The sequence below is a fragment of the Columba livia genome, chromosome 5, assembly GCF_036013475.1.
Source record: "Columba livia isolate bColLiv1 breed racing homer chromosome 5, bColLiv1.pat.W.v2, whole genome shotgun sequence".
Taxonomy (NCBI): Eukaryota; Metazoa; Chordata; class Aves; order Columbiformes; family Columbidae; genus Columba; species Columba livia.
In genome coordinates this window covers 11,314,791-11,330,168 of record NC_088606.1, presented here as the reverse complement: position 1 = coordinate 11,330,168, position 15,378 = coordinate 11,314,791, and the positions used below count along the sequence as shown (strand labels likewise).

Here is a 15,378-nt window from a genome sequence, read left to right as displayed (position 1 = left end):
AAGGGGGCTGCAACAGAAAACTCAGGAAATGGAGTGTGTTTATTTGGGGGAGTTGTGTGTTTTGTGAGATTTTCTGTTAAATTTTTTCCTGGACCTTGTGCTCGGTCTAGGTTAGCACCAATACTTCCAGACGGGGAGGTGGTACCATCCTCTTGCATGGGAAGGTACATGGTGAATTTGAGACTGTACCCTTGAAGTAATGGTGTTTCTTCTGTCTGCTGGGCATTGTTGGGTCAGGAAAACACCGTTTGCATTCTGCCCTATTAATTTTGGCAAGTATGTTCAGCACGTTGTACTGGCTGAGCAGGCTTGGAGAGTCAGCGGAGCTGCAGGGACAAACCCCGGGCTGGGTGCTGCTGCGCCTCGGTTGCCTTGTGAGAAGACTTATGAAGGGCTGAGGGGGAGCCTTGCTGGCCCATCTCTCCTTCAAACTTGCTCCAGTTGGGTAACACTTTGTATGGTATAAGCAGTTGATCTTTCACCTGTGAGTTCCTGTGTGGCACAGTAATTCCATGGCTCTAACAAAGTACTGAAGAGTGATGGATTCACGTGAGTAGCGTAGTGCAGCGGTCTTCCAAATACATTCTGATGAGGTTTCATGAAACTTTGGAAACAGAATTTTCCATGAAGGGGTGAAAGCTGGTGTGAGATGTACTGGCCAGCGAGAAGCTGCATGGGCTCGTATCGATCTTCTGGCCCCAAAAGTCTGCGAACAACAGGGCTACGGTCACTTCTGTTCTGAGCCATCTGGAGCGCTTCTGGGTGTCTCCAGGGGTCTGAGGTTTGATTTCTCTGGGGAGGGGTGTCAAAAGAAGCAGGTGCTTAAATGTTCCCTCCAATAAGTGCTTATTTCATGAACTTCATTGAAATGCTAATAGTAATGTTTACCTTTTGTGTTTACATAAGTATATCAAAATGATCAGACTTTAAGAAGAATGGGTGTTACCTGTTAACTTATTTCATGTTTTATCTTTATTTCAGCTCTTTAGAGAAGTAAGAATAATGAAGATCTTAAATCATCCAAATATAGGTACCTTGTTTCTTTCACATAATTTCCAACTGAAGAAATGTTAGCTTTTTCACTGTTAAAATAGTTGTGGTATGGGTTTAAAAGATGATTCTTCATTAGGGTGTCAATTGACTGTAAAGTATCAGTAATAAATACTTTTTCAGAGCTGTGTACTTAGAAAAGGTTTTGGTCCATTTAAACATAGCTAACTGATAATTTTGCTTGTTTTGAGTATAATATTGATTTTGACTAAATTCAGGCTGTCATTAAAAATAAGTATATACCAAAATGAAGAAGTGGTCAAGAAGTTGTTCAGGTTTAGACATTTAAATAATGTAGTATTGTCAACAAACTGACAGACAACTCATTTGTGACCATGTGCGCCAGTTTAGTGCGTAAAAATGGCTATAGCTGATGCTCAAATCTGTGTAAATTCTGCTTAATTTAGTTGCTTTTCTCATGTAACAGAAGAAACTGTTGTTTCTTGAGAAAATGTTGTTCTGTATGAGTTGACCAAATGTGTTACCATATTTTCCATTTAGGAACATTAGACAGGAAATATTTCTTTAGAGTAATAGTTTGATATTGTCAAGCAGCAAGCAAATAGTGAGGCTCTTTGTTGTTTGTTTTGTGTTTTTTCCTGGTTTTCTTTTCTAGTGAAGCTGTTTGAAGTCATTGAAACTGAAAAAACTCTCTATTTAATAATGGAATATGCAAGTGGGGGTGAGTACCTCTCTGCTGTGATGTAGCATGGAAACAAATTGCCAAGTGGGAGAAAGCCCTTGTTTTCTTTTAAGTGTTGCTGTCTTTTTCAGCAAATGTTAATGTCGTGATAGTGTAAAATCTTAAGAAAAATCTTTAGTATTTTTTGGTACTTCTTTGGGCAATGTAATTAATTATAGCTTGTAAACCAGCTTCTGAACTTATTTCAACTTAGCAACATTTGCTTTGTTTTCACAACTCAAATTTAATGGGAATCTTTATTTGAGCATCAATTGTTCCTGTCTGTAACAAATGCCAACCTTCTCAATTTATTGTATTCAGCTCCCTGCACAAGTACTGCAACTTCTGTTTTTTAGATGTTGATGACATTTGATGTATCTTAATCACAGACGTGCTCCTGTCAAGAATTGTTAGGCTTAGCCTTATGCCATTTCAGGAGGAACTTAAACATTTCTTCCTGATTGCAGGGCGGGGGTGGAGGGGGAAGAGCACGGATCGTGCAATGTCAGGTGTTTTCACCAGAGCTAGAATTAAGCTATTTGGCCTTAACTTACTCCTTGCTGGCTAAAACTTAATAGCCCTCAGTTTGTTGGTGTGACCCTTTAGCATCAGCAGCTGGGAATCTCAAATATCTGAGGCTTTTCTTTAGTTCTGGGAGGGGGATACAGAGATGACTTCTCTGAGAAAATTGGCATTGAATTCTGACTCTGACACTACGTTATGTGGAGTTTAATGAATTACTATCAATTGGGTTATGATTCTCTACTCTCCTATGTTTTCTTGTAGCAGCTTCCTAAATGATCAGACAAGATTTGTCTAAGCAAACTAAGTTGGTACAATACCATTAAAACATCGGCTAGCACAGGTGTTTGTAGAGGCATCTCTGTGCTGTTTGATGGTACCAGACTTAATAGTGAAGTCCTGTTGCCATCTAGTGATTATCTTCTGGGAGGTGGAAGGGCCAGCGGTTCTCTAAAGCGCCCAGGATCTTTCTTAGGGTGATGGAGAGGCAGGTACCGTACCGGTGTAAAAGGCCACGAGCAGGACCCTTCACACATGCCATGTTGTGCAAGACGGGGATGGCCAGAAATCTTGGTGGCGGGCAGTGGTTTCCCAGATTTCGTCTTTATCAAGATACTGGTCACGCATGATGCACATGGGGTCTGTCGCTGCAGGATGAAAGAAACGATGGCTATAACTGCAACACTGCGTAAATTTGGGATGATTTTTTCTCTGGCATCGTTTTTCCTGTATTATGAAGAAGTGTTCAGGTTTATTCCTTCAAGGTTCTTGAAGAAACAGCTGTGTAATACGGCTAAGAGAGGTACTTGAGCTGAGTATTAAATAATGCACTACAGAGGGAAGTAAGACTGTTTTGTAGAAAATCCTGACATGCCCTTGGATTACTCGGTTGTTGCTTTTCCTGCTGTATGACTCTGGGTGTTTTATTCAAATTTAGTGGAGTTGCTTCTTTTAAAAACTAAATGTGAAGTTACTCAGCTCTTCCCTTGTGTGGTGGTGATCTACAAAACTGTTTCCTTGCTCAGTAGAGAATATTTAGATATTTGATCAACTTCTGAAGTTTTTATTGATTTTTGCATATTAGCAAAGAATTTTTAAAACTGCATATTAGTCTGTATTTGTAGGAGTTCTTATGTACATGGCTATTGCTTTTTAGTAAAGAAAGTCTGCCATGCTCTCACAAACGTGTCAGTGTTTCTTGGGCCGCTTGGCTGCACCTAAAGCTCAAACACTGTGGTCTGTATTGATGTGCTATAAAATGAGCAGATTAATTTATGGGGAAAAAAATCCCAAACACAACAGATCTTTCGTACTGTTTCAATCTCCATCATCAGATGTTGTCACATACGAAGATTTTTTTAAGGCAAAAGAAACCCTTGTGAGAAGTTCTGTGAAGGGGTACATGTCATCTTTATTTACAAAACAGAAGTACTCTGCTCAGTTTCTATCATAAGTAATTGGAAGGAAATGTGTGGCTTTTTTTTCCTCTGTATCCAGTCATTCATTAAGTCTTGTTATATTCTTGTATAAGAGATGACAGTACAGTAAATTGCGTAGCAGCTGTGCCTTGTTCGCTTGAGCTAACCTCTCATCATAACCTTGAAGTACAGTCTTTCCAGTGAAGCTGCTGTGGGCAACTGCTAGAGAAGAATCTCTGTGTTCTGAAATTGTCATTAATGAATCTCATTATTGAATTGTAGGGGAAGTGTTTGACTATCTGGTTGCACATGGAAGAATGAAGGAAAAGGAGGCTAGAGCTAAATTTAGACAGGTATGTATAACATTCCTATACATCAGCTCTCCCCCCCACACTGCTTCCCGTTTTTAATGCTGAAATGAATAAAACAGCTGTCCTTTGCATTTGATTTCTAGCAGTGTCAGCATGTTGTGGACTTGTAGCCCAGAGTGAGAAAAAACTTGAATTGCAGTAATACATCGAAGGGGTTAGCAGTCCGTTCAGTGGTGCCAGTTTACTTAGTGCTGCGTGCCAGAGCGTCCAGGAGTGCCAGAACACAGTGACTCCTTCGTTTGGAAGTGTATTCCGTTCCAAAATTCATTTCCTCTGGGTTGATTTCATGTGTCCTTAGATCAGCTGGTCTGTAACCTTTGGGGAGTTATTCAAATGTAACAGGCTACAAACAGGCCAGTTTCAAAACGCAGGTACTGCCTGTAACAGGCATCCGTTCACAGCCTCCTGCTTGCGTGAAAAGATGCAGTTTAATAGTTGTTCTAAAAAGTCATGGAAAAGTAATTTCTAGGCTTGTTAATTTAGCTTTCTTTGTGATGGATAAACTAGCCCTGCAAAGATATTGGAATTTCATTGATTCGTAAAAAGCATTTCCATTCTACAGTGTTGAACATAACCACATATTTTTGCATTACTAATTAAAATCCAAATGCTCTTGTAGCATCTATAGTTTCATTTTCTTTCAACTGGTCTGACCGTTTTCTCCTCTTGTGCAGAAATTTGTAAATGCCTATGTTACTTTCATCCCTTGGGTCACTTGAATAACCTAGATAATGTTGTGAAAAGTAATAAATATCCAAATTATGCTCCTGCTTAATGACACTTTAAAATAATGAAGGGACAAGAGTGTTTTATTGAACAATATCTAGGGTTTTTGAACTGGTGAATTACGGCAATGATGTGACAGTCGGATTCACTGTTGAAAGGGGGGGACTCCAATAGCTTCATTTCTTAAGCACAGCCATACAGGAGTAGAAAAAGTTTGATAAAATTTACGAGACTTCCAGGAAATTTATTAATGACTTTCACAAAATACCTGGTAAAGAAAACTTTTACACTTCTAGTGTGGGTAGTGTGACAGAAGGGAACAATTTGGGAACTAGGCAACTGTGCCACAACTGTTTTGGTCCCTCCATCTCATATAGTAAGAATTGTGTGAAAGCAGTATAAACAATAAGCTCAGAAATAGCAATGGAAGAAAAATCAGAAACCTATTTAACCCAACATAAGGAAACAACATAAGCATTTCTGTGAAATCCTTGTTCCTTTGTTTTCTCTCCTCTCTTTAAATCTTGTATTTACCCTCTTTTGGAAGGAAAAAAAAAAAATAAATCCCAAAATACCAACCACCAGACACAGCACCAGAAACCAACCTAGCAAAGCAACCCCCCCAAAAAAATGAGCTGCAGATTTCCTGTCCCCGGAGTTGATTTGTGATTGCTGGAGTTATACAGCTTAATAATACTAAGGAAAATTTTTCTTCTTTAACAAAATCTTATATGTCTTTTTAAAGCTGCTTCCCTCCTTTTCATAGTCGGTCAGGTAGAGAACTTTCCTTTGTGATTGCAGGTTTCCGGTGTGTGTTTCTGTGCTGTGTTAGAGCAGATGTGATGGGTTGTGGAGCAGTCATTCCCGCTTCACCCATCTCTTCCAAATCCCAAGCTGTTGCTTTGCTCTTTGTAATGTCACTTGAAGAGCTTCACAGTAACTTGAGAGGGTTTGCTGTTCTCTTTCAGCTGTGAACTTTAAAAACTTCTGCTGGTATGGTACTCTGCTGTTTGTCTTCAGTTTCTTTAATCTGTTTGTCTTCAGTTTCTTTAATCAGGAGTTGTGTGGAAAAAGGTTTTGCAGTAATTCCATTCAAATTGCACATTTGTTCAACAACTATTTTTTTTTTCCTAACAATTTGATTCTCCTTTAAGTGAAAACTTGTGGAAACAGGTTGAACATGTTTTACAGGTACATCTAGTACTTAATTTTATGGGATTATGTGGGTAGTACAGGATATATGTAACTTCATTTTTCACAATATGAATGGAAGGAATTTAAAAGGCAGTTATCCACTGAGCTGGGTGTTTGACATATCAAGAGTTGATATTTTTATGTATTTCAGATTCTTAGCTTTTTTTATTTTTACTTGGTACTTCAGTAGACTAAATGCTGTTTGTAAAGATATATAGATGGCCTCACTTGAATCCACTGAAATACACAAAAGCACGTTTTCAGTTTCTTCTTACAAGTCTTGCTTCCTGGCGCAGGCCGTTGTGCTCTGTCCTCCCTCAACAGCCGACTTCCCAGCTACCAACCTCAACCAGTTTTAGAGAACCGTCATCTCCCTTGATGGGAGGTTCTTGAGAACCTCAGGAGCACGAGCGCCTGCAAAAGAAAGAATCCTAGCAGTAACCCGGGGAGAGAAACTATAGCACGAGCTCCTTGTGCTTTGCTGGAGCGAAGAGCACGCGTGCAGGACAGGAGCGAGGCCGCTTTGATCAGAGCTTGGCATTTATTAGACACTAGGACTCTGTGGGACGGTGTCAAAGGAAACTGGGTCTTACTGGGTTTACAGGTCATAAAACTGTTCATTTCACCTCACTGTAGACCCAGAATAGCTTCATACAGCTTTTAGCCATTGTTGGAGGTAAAATGCTCTCTGTAGACCTTTCATCTGATTCACTGCAGCTGTTCTTACATTAGACAGGGACTTAGGACAAAATAAGGATTTTTTTGAAATTCAGTAACTGTTTTAACAGGCGGTAGCTCTCTTTAAACTGAAGAAACAGTTGTGCTGCAGTATTGAGCTTAGTTCCTACAATAGGTTGTATTATATCATGTTTTCAGATCATGTTTCTTTTTCAGTAGATGTGATTTCTGCATCAAACACTTGTGCTTTAGTTGGGGAGGCACTTCCTCTCCAGCAGGCACAGAGCAGAATTTGGTAATTCTCCCCTCTTTGTTTGTTGGACAAAAAACACAATATTTTTGTCCATTTTGTTACACATACTTAAGGTTGTTAGCAGGAAAAAAAGAATGTGAAAGGCGGTGATCATATTATTCCAGTCACGCTTGACAAGGAACACAGGAGAGGGTACAAACACTAAAAATACAGCCATGCTCTGCAGTTCTCCATTTCAAGCTCCTTTTGTGCAACCATGTGTGAGAAATTCATATCCAGAACATTTTGCATTCTTAACGTCACTTAGTTTTTCTTTCCCTGTTACAGGCTTCCAGGCAGTTCTAGTTCAATTTTACCATCCTTTTTCCATAGAAAAATCTGCCCATCTGGATAAGAATGAATGCAAAAATGGGAAGCCAAGACTCCAGGCAGGGGGTCTCCCAAAATCCATGCGTATTAATTCCCTCTCTTCCTTTACTGCAGCCGAATAGATCTGGCGTCCTTCTGTCTTCCCACTGTTTCCCTGCAGAAGCAGTTCAGAATTTTTAATGCTGGTAGATGTCAGGACAGATCTTGGAAAACAAAAAAATCCATGGATACATTGTACTTGTATGTTCCAGTTAAGAAACAAAATACTTGTGGCAGTGTGGAAGGGACCTTTAGAGGTCATTTATCTATCCTTTTGTCATTTAATCCGTATGAAGAATGGTTTGTCTGCCTGGAGATAACTTGTTCTAACTTGTCCTTTAAAGCCTATGATTACACAGAGTTTCAAAATCCCTCCCAAGAAATGTATTCCAATGCTCCAGTTGCTACCTCTAGCAAAAAGATCTGCTGTTTCTTCCCCTCTTCTCCTCACCTGCCAAGTGTCAGCAGATTTCTCACACTCCAGTAGACTTGGATTGAGGGGGCTGTCGATGGAAATCATGGTGGAAGGGGAAGACAAGGCACTCGATCCAGTGCAGCCGTGCTTTGTGCTGTTTTTCATTCAGTTTTGATGGCTGTTCATCAACGATTAATGTCATACCCACTGCGTTATTTCCCCTCCATTTAGAGCGGACTCACCTCTGCAGTCTCCGTGCTATCCTGTTGCAATGCAGAGTAGTTGTAAAGCATCTCCAAAGGAAACTGCTGGTTGATCGTCTGCTAGACCTTCTGCTCTTAGATAGAGTAAAAGCAGCTCAGGAGCGAATGGTACAGTGCTGTGTCTCTGCAGTCCCAGATAAAGCTCAAGGTGTTTGTTGTGCTGTCAGCCTTGGAGCAACCTGCAGTGTGAGCAGAGAGGAAAGGAAGGAAAACCAAATAGATGATACAGGTGGTGGTGTGGAGGAACCTGGGTGGTTTCAGTAACTGTAAAAAGCTGAACTCGGAGTCTGAAAAAGGGAGCCAATACATAAAGGAACAAAGAAAAACAAAGTGAAAGTATAGAGAATGGAAATACTTCAACTTTTCTTACACTGCTTAGTTTCTAAGGTGACGTTCTGCACATATGTGTGATTCAATAGCACAGGGACACAAAGATCATAATATTGGTGCTTAAGTTACAAATGGGAAATTGACTGGTAGGCCACTTGTTTGGCCAACCAAGAACCTTACTTTCACCTTCCCTGAGCACTGAGAGAGAAAACCATTGCTGCTTACCAGTACAGGAGGAGCATTACGCTAAGTTGGGTGGTCTGATCGTGAGTTATTTTTGTAACAGCAATGATACCTTATATTTCAGTGTTGGAAATCTTCTTAATTTTGAATGAAGAATGGAAATGCATTTATTTAAGCATAGTTATTACAGTAAATTATGTTTTATGTGCAGTCCCACTTATTTTAAGAAGACAGCATTAATTCTGAGCACGTATGCATGACAATAAAATGTGTTTGACCACATTTGTGATCATGTAACAATAAGACTTCATCCAGCTTTTCCATACATGTAGAGTTCTGCAGCAATGTTTATGACTCTAGAGCAATCTACTAGGACAGTGTACTGTGTAAAGAGCTCATATAGTTTGCTGTATAAAGCAGGAAAAACTTAATGATGTTTGGAAATTAGGAGAAATAATTCTGTTACATTTGAGACACAGAGAGTATTTTCCATGGAGTTTGCTACTCTTATACAGTGTACAAAGTATAATAAGACATTTGCACTTATCAGATGTCTGTCAGGTGCACAATTACTTCTCACTGCGCACGTTTTGACAAACAAGCAGTTTCCCAGTTCTTTCTCCAGTAGCTGAGCCCATTTCTTACCCTTTTCTTTCCATGTTGCGACGTGAAAAATCACCTTTGGAGAGGGACTGGAAATCTTCAGTCTAGAGTGAAAGCTTTTATAGCTGTGTACAGTACTGGAATGGAAATACTTCAGTAACCTTTCTAAAAGTCATTGCTTTTACTGGTCTATAATTAGCCACACAGGAAAGACAAAATCTTCTTTCAAGTATAGTAGAAACCAAATAGATCAAATAACAAACACCTAAGTTATTTAGCAGCTTCCCCCCAAATGCACTGGTCACTGTGGTAGTTGGTCATGTGGCTCTGAGTGGATAAGTACATGGCAACTTTAGTAATAAATATTGAACTTTTTGATTAGAACTCATGTCTCTTTGAAATGTCACTTATATAATTGGGCTTGTTTTCTATCCAGATAGTATCTGCAGTGCAGTATTGCCATCAAAAGCATATTGTTCATAGAGATCTCAAGGTGAGTAGGAAAAAGTGTGTGAAATGTGTGGCAGCCTCTGTATCTGTGGGTGTGATAATTATTGTGTGGATAAAATGTATAGTAAGCTTTCCTTTGTGGGTGGTTTTGTTGTGGGTTTTTTGGGGTTTTTTGCATGTGTTATAGCAAGTTTTGAGGAATGTTTACAGTATAGAACTATTTCAGATAAAAGGAAGAGGATTTGTAAGACTTTCAAATATAGAAATTTAATGGCTGCTAAAAGATAACCTCTCACCCTGTGGTCAGCTTCAAAGCTGATGCAGGTCAGTGTTAGCTGAGAGATCTTTAAAAAAAGGTAGTTTGATAGAGGTATGACAAGTTTTGGTCTCGAACAGAATGCATTACCGCTTGTGATGATGAAACTGAACTATGGCTTCTTTGTAGCTTGACATAAAGTGGTATATTCTTTCTTTAAGGATAACTTAAAGGCAAAAACCCAGACTTGAAAAAAGTTTGAAGCTTATGTGTATTAGCAGACTTCTGCAAGAATGCCACCTAAAGTATGGATAGTGAGACTATATCTTGTTTTCATCTGAACAGATAAAAAATGTAAGTTATAATAGCTCAGGATGCTTTTCTGTGGAGAAAACAGATAGATGGTAATAACACGGTTTTCAAGTAGCATAACAGCTCCCATAGTCTGAAGCCATTGTACAGAGATTTTCAAAATAGGGGATATGTGAATGCTAGGCTAAAGCATACCTAGAGACCTTGCAGGAAAGGGCATGTTAGCAGATGTTTCAGCTTTTACCTTTTAAGAATGAGTAAAAACTGATGGTAGGATTTTACATCAAGTATTTTAAGTTCATCTTACAAACCATTCTTTCTCTTCTAGGCTGAAAATCTATTGCTAGACGCAGATATGAACATTAAAATAGCTGACTTTGGTTTTAGCAATGAGTTTACAGTCGGAAATAAACTGGACACCTTTTGTGGCAGCCCACCGTATGCTGCTCCAGAGCTCTTTCAAGGGAAAAAATATGATGGACCTGAAGTAGATGTTTGGAGTTTAGGTGTTATTCTTTATACCCTTGTGAGTGGATCTCTTCCTTTCGATGGACAGAATTTAAAGGTGCGTTTTTGCAAAACATGTTTGGCATGTTTACCTAATGTTTTAAGTGATTTGCTGTTTACAGCTTACTCTGTTCTTCTTCTGTTACCAAGGAACTGAGAGAAAGAGTGCTAAGGGGAAAATACAGGATTCCTTTCTACATGTCCACAGACTGTGAAAACCTCCTCAAACGCTTCCTGGTGCTAAACCCAACAAAAAGAGGCACTCTAGAGGTAATGGCACAAATGAGGTGCATCACAAACCTAGACATTATGTTTTGCAAACTGATTTTTTGAGCTGTAAATTAATGTTGTCATACCATTCCTGACTAGTTTATTTTGAGTGGGTTGGGGGGGTGGGGTTTAGCTAAAGCGTATGACTATTTTTTAAGATTTTCTTTGCTGGGGTTACAAGACAATGACTCCACAGTTACTTTCAAAATGAATGTGAGACTGCACTGCATATGCACACTTTTCATGATGGTTACCTTGTGGATTCCTGAATTAACAGATGATCCACCAGGGCATTTTCCACATTTTATGATGTGAACTGCAAGTATTAACTGCTAGGTTATGGTGTAGTTGCCTTTTGCCTGCAGTTTGTACTGTCATGGAGGAGAAAGGCCAGAACAATACTGGCTTCCATGGACTTCTATAGTCAAGCTTGGACCTACTGGACTTGGCAGGGTTGTCTGGCTGCTCCTGGTCTGTGTTACGTGCTTTTAGCTCTCAGCTGTGTGCTGGAATACAGCTGACTGGGAAGCAGCTCGCTTGATGTGCATAGCTGATTCTCCTCACTGGAGAGAAACAAAAACTGGGTAGGTGCTGGGGCCTGTTCGGGAAAAGAAAAATGAGAAAAGGCCTTAGTGTTTGGTGAATGGGGGAGTGTTTCTTTCAACAACTCATTTTCTTTCCTGGTAAGTGTGTTGTACTGACAAAACTCTTTCTTTTATAGCAAATTATGAAGGACAGGTGGATCAACGCAGGGCACGAGGAGGATGAACTTAAACCTTTTGTTGAACCAGAACTAGACATCTCGGACCAGAAAAGAATAGGTAATAGAGTATTTTCAGAATATGATAGTATTTGTGGGTGGGGTTTTTTTGCCTCCACCACTCTGTATTTGTTTGCTGTTTGGAAAAAGTAACTAACTTTTAATATTGATGTTTCATCAGGCTTATATTCTTGCACTTAATTGTTTTGTTTAGTTCTTTAAATGTTCTGTTGTTTCCCTCAAACTTAAACACTCCACCAACCTAAACAGGAAAGGGTTTTTGTTACTTAAAAGCATGTATTTATTTTTAGATATTATGGTAGGAATGGGATATTCTCAAGAAGAAATTCAAGAATCCCTTAGTAAAATGAAGTATGATGAAATCACAGCCACATACTTACTGCTAGGAAGGAAATCATCTGAGGTAAGTTCCATTCGTACAAATGCAAAGAAACAAAGGAATCGGAAAGTGTCTTTAGTGAAGCTAGAAGCAAAAATTAAGTCAGTAAACATAGGCATTGCGTTCTTTCACAGAAGTCCATTACACTATAAATCACATTATTCTAATCATCAGTGTCAACTGTCTGAATGATGTTGTTTGTTCTCACCCTGATCTGAGTCAGTAAACTCTTGCCTTTAGGCTCCCCGAAAACACCCTGCCTGCTCAGCAGTTACTCCTCTGAAGGGCTTTGTATGCCGGTTACTGTCCTGTCTAGTCAAGTGTGAATGTGCCGGCTGTAAATATTTAAGAGAACCAAGGAGCAGGACTGATCAACCTAAAAAAGTTCTTGCCTTGTAGATTACATTTCCATATGATCCTGAGAGCGCTCCACATCAGTAAGCTGCTCTTAGTCCTCTGTTAGAGGAGTTGGTGTGGTGGCTTCTACTAAATGTATCCTCTCTTAAAATCTTACGGGACTCTGAAGCCAGAATACTGAAAGTAGAGCTGGATTTTCTTTATCTAATTGTCCTTTGAGAAGCTGCAAATTCTACTGAGTTTCACTTGGGACAGTTGCACAAGAATCTGAGAGAAGTTCTGGTCTCTAAGCAACTTACTTGTCACAAAAATTCTTATGTACCCAAGCCATCTTCCTTCTGCCTCCCTGTTACTGCTCTCGTAATGTGGTGGGTGTTTCATTTGTTCTGTCTGAACTCCTTGTTTTAATATTCTCATTTGTATTGTAGTTGGATGCAAGTGATTCAAGCTCCAGCAGCAATCTGTCACTTGCCAAAGTTAGGCCAAGTAGTGATCTTAATAATAGCACTGGACAATCTCCTCATCACAAAGTTCAGAGAAGCATATCTTCCAGCCAGAAACAGCGCCGGTACAGCGATCACGGTGAGCAATTCTCATTTTCAGTGTTGCAGAACACAGTGACTTCCAGTTCCATTTGGTTTCTGAGTTTGTCTCCATCCTCGAGAAGTAACGAGGATGGCAACAGTGTAGCTCACAGCATGGTGGTTAAATAATTTACCAAGTAGTTATTTTTTTTAAATTGATTTTTTTATAAAGCCTTCAAAAACACTTCTAGAAGAGCGCTGAATACATAAAGTTAATTCTCCTATTCTGCCTTGTGTCGTCCCTTGCATTCCTGACCATGCTGGGAAAGTCTTGTTACACAAATTGAAGAGAATGTTGCAACCCCATTTTTCATGAAAAGCACAGCACTCCTCCCCCATGCTCTTGTATGTCTTTTCAGCTTTTGTTTTCTCTTGACACTAGTAGGTCAACTTGTGTCTAAAACTTGAAAAAATGTCAGATTGCCAATATTACTTGTTTCCTGTTTCCTGCGGATAGTGTCACTTGATTGTCCTGCAGGAATTAAATTTCTAAAGATCAGTGACACAGACAAACTTAGAATTCTTCTGCTTAATGAGCGTGCAAGATAGTAGCTTAAGGTTTTCTAAACATGCTCCTGCCCAGACACTAACTGGTAAAAGGAGTCTCTGTTTAGGTCTACTTTTAAATACCTCAAATGCATTCAGAGGTTGCTTCCTTTGGATAGTTTCCTGGGATGATGGTTATTGTGTTTTGGGATTCTTTTAAAATATTTTTTTATACATAGATGTATTTTTTATGCATGTGTATATGCATACACTTTTTAATTAATCATTATTAAAACACTAAACTACAAAGTTGATGTGTCTTGGCATATGCTCTTCAGAGGATCTATAATTGAGACAGGAGAAAAGGTAGTCCCGACATCCCCACAGGTTTTTCCCCATGTCCAGGCACCTATTAAAGCAGCTTGGGACAGTGGAAGGGGCTGCCCCACTCTCAGGTGTTCCTGGCACACCTGAGACAAACCACTGCTAATTCTGGGCTGTTCCAGGCGTGCTGGCTGTTAGTGCTGCTGCTGGTCCAGGGTTGTGTCACCGGGTACGTGTCTCAAGAGCCTGGTTTTATCAGAAATCAACTTGAACAGCATGTGCCAGATTTGTGCTAATGATTGTCTTGTTTGAATGAGGTAGATACTCGTTAAGTGTCTTTAAGATGACTCTAGAGCGTTTTTTCTAGCAAGCCAAACCAGTCTCAGTACTCAAAACACCAAAAGCCTCCACGAAATTGATAATTCTTTCATGGAAGTCAAGTAGTGCCCTCACCTGTCTTTCACAATATTTTACTGTCTTCTGTCTTATTTTTGATAATCTAAATAATTACTTTTTGCAACCCTGATTCCCAGTGTTAATTGTATTTGATTCTCATGTGTGAACACATTTCCAATGTAGTGATAAATAGCTACTGAACTTCTGAGAAGAAAAATCCTTTTCCTGATTCTTTTGTTTGTTTTTTAAGCTGGACCATCCATCCCCTCAGTAGTGGCATACCCCAAAAGAAGCCAGACTAGTACTACAGACAGTGACCTCAAAGAGGAAGGAATTCAGTCAAGAAAATCCAGCAGTAGTGCTGTTGGAGGGAGAGGAATTGCACCAGCTAGTCCAATGCTTGGAAATGCCAGCAATCCCAATAAGGCTGATATTCCTGAACGTAAGAAAAGTTCGGCTGTTCCTAGTGTAAGTAGAAACACTCATTTATCAAAACCGTGAAATGTTTTTGAGGGGTGAAAAAGTGTTAAATCTGTGATTTATCAGTGGTGCTGATTTTACATTCCATTCATCAAGAGCAAATGTAGGAATCTTGTACTCTTGCCTTCTTTTTGCTCCTGCATCAGTCAGCTACTCAAGTTACCTCTTAATATCCCCAAAGTAGTTAGTACACATTAATAATTAGCACTAACAGCTGTTAGTGAACAGACATAATTTGGGTATTAAAAATCATTTTAAAAAAAAGAAAGAAACTGAAGCCAAGGGCTGTCCCATGAAGTTTTGTTTGAGTTGTTTCTGATATCACCAACTACTCTTCTGTGGCCTTTGTACAGAAGAATAAAAACTCTATTATCCCATTTTATAGTTTCATATGTATAAGGAGCCGCCTAATCTTTGTTCTCAAACAGGCTGTTCCAAGTCATAGCTATGGATAGTAAAATTATCAAAAAAATGTAGCTCTAAAAACTATTCAAAGGTATATCTCAGCCTGCATTTAAAAGCAGTGTGCATGGCTTTTGTCCTCGTGGGCTCTCCCTGCCTGCCTCTAAACCTCAGCAACAAAACACACGAAGGTGCATAACCAGTGAGTTTGCAGGGCTGAGCAGTAGGCAGTGTACCAAAAGAAAATCCTTTGTGTGGTTTGACTTTAAGTGGTAGACTCTGTGGTGCTTCCCTCTGA

At 39.5% G+C, this 15,378-nt stretch overlaps 1 protein-coding gene across 18 annotated transcripts in view; it reads left to right on the top strand.

Moving 5' to 3' along the window:
* The window catches only part of MARK3 (microtubule affinity regulating kinase 3), a 64,475-nt gene that overhangs the window by 27,027 nt on the left and 22,070 nt on the right, over window positions 1–15,378 (top strand). For all 18 annotated transcript variants that reach the window (XM_065063402.1, XM_065063399.1, XM_065063395.1 and 15 more), the window contains 10 exons: window positions 982–1,030; window positions 1,667–1,732; window positions 3,955–4,025; window positions 9,533–9,589; window positions 10,443–10,679; window positions 10,772–10,891; window positions 11,613–11,712; window positions 11,963–12,075; window positions 12,837–12,990; window positions 14,449–14,666. In XM_065063402.1, the coding sequence (XP_064919474.1) occupies window positions 982–1,030; window positions 1,667–1,732; window positions 3,955–4,025; window positions 9,533–9,589; window positions 10,443–10,679; window positions 10,772–10,891; window positions 11,613–11,712; window positions 11,963–12,075; window positions 12,837–12,990; window positions 14,449–14,666 (1,185 nt within the window). The remainder of the gene's footprint in view (window positions 1–981; window positions 1,031–1,666; window positions 1,733–3,954; window positions 4,026–9,532; window positions 9,590–10,442; window positions 10,680–10,771; window positions 10,892–11,612; window positions 11,713–11,962; window positions 12,076–12,836; window positions 12,991–14,448; window positions 14,667–15,378) is intronic.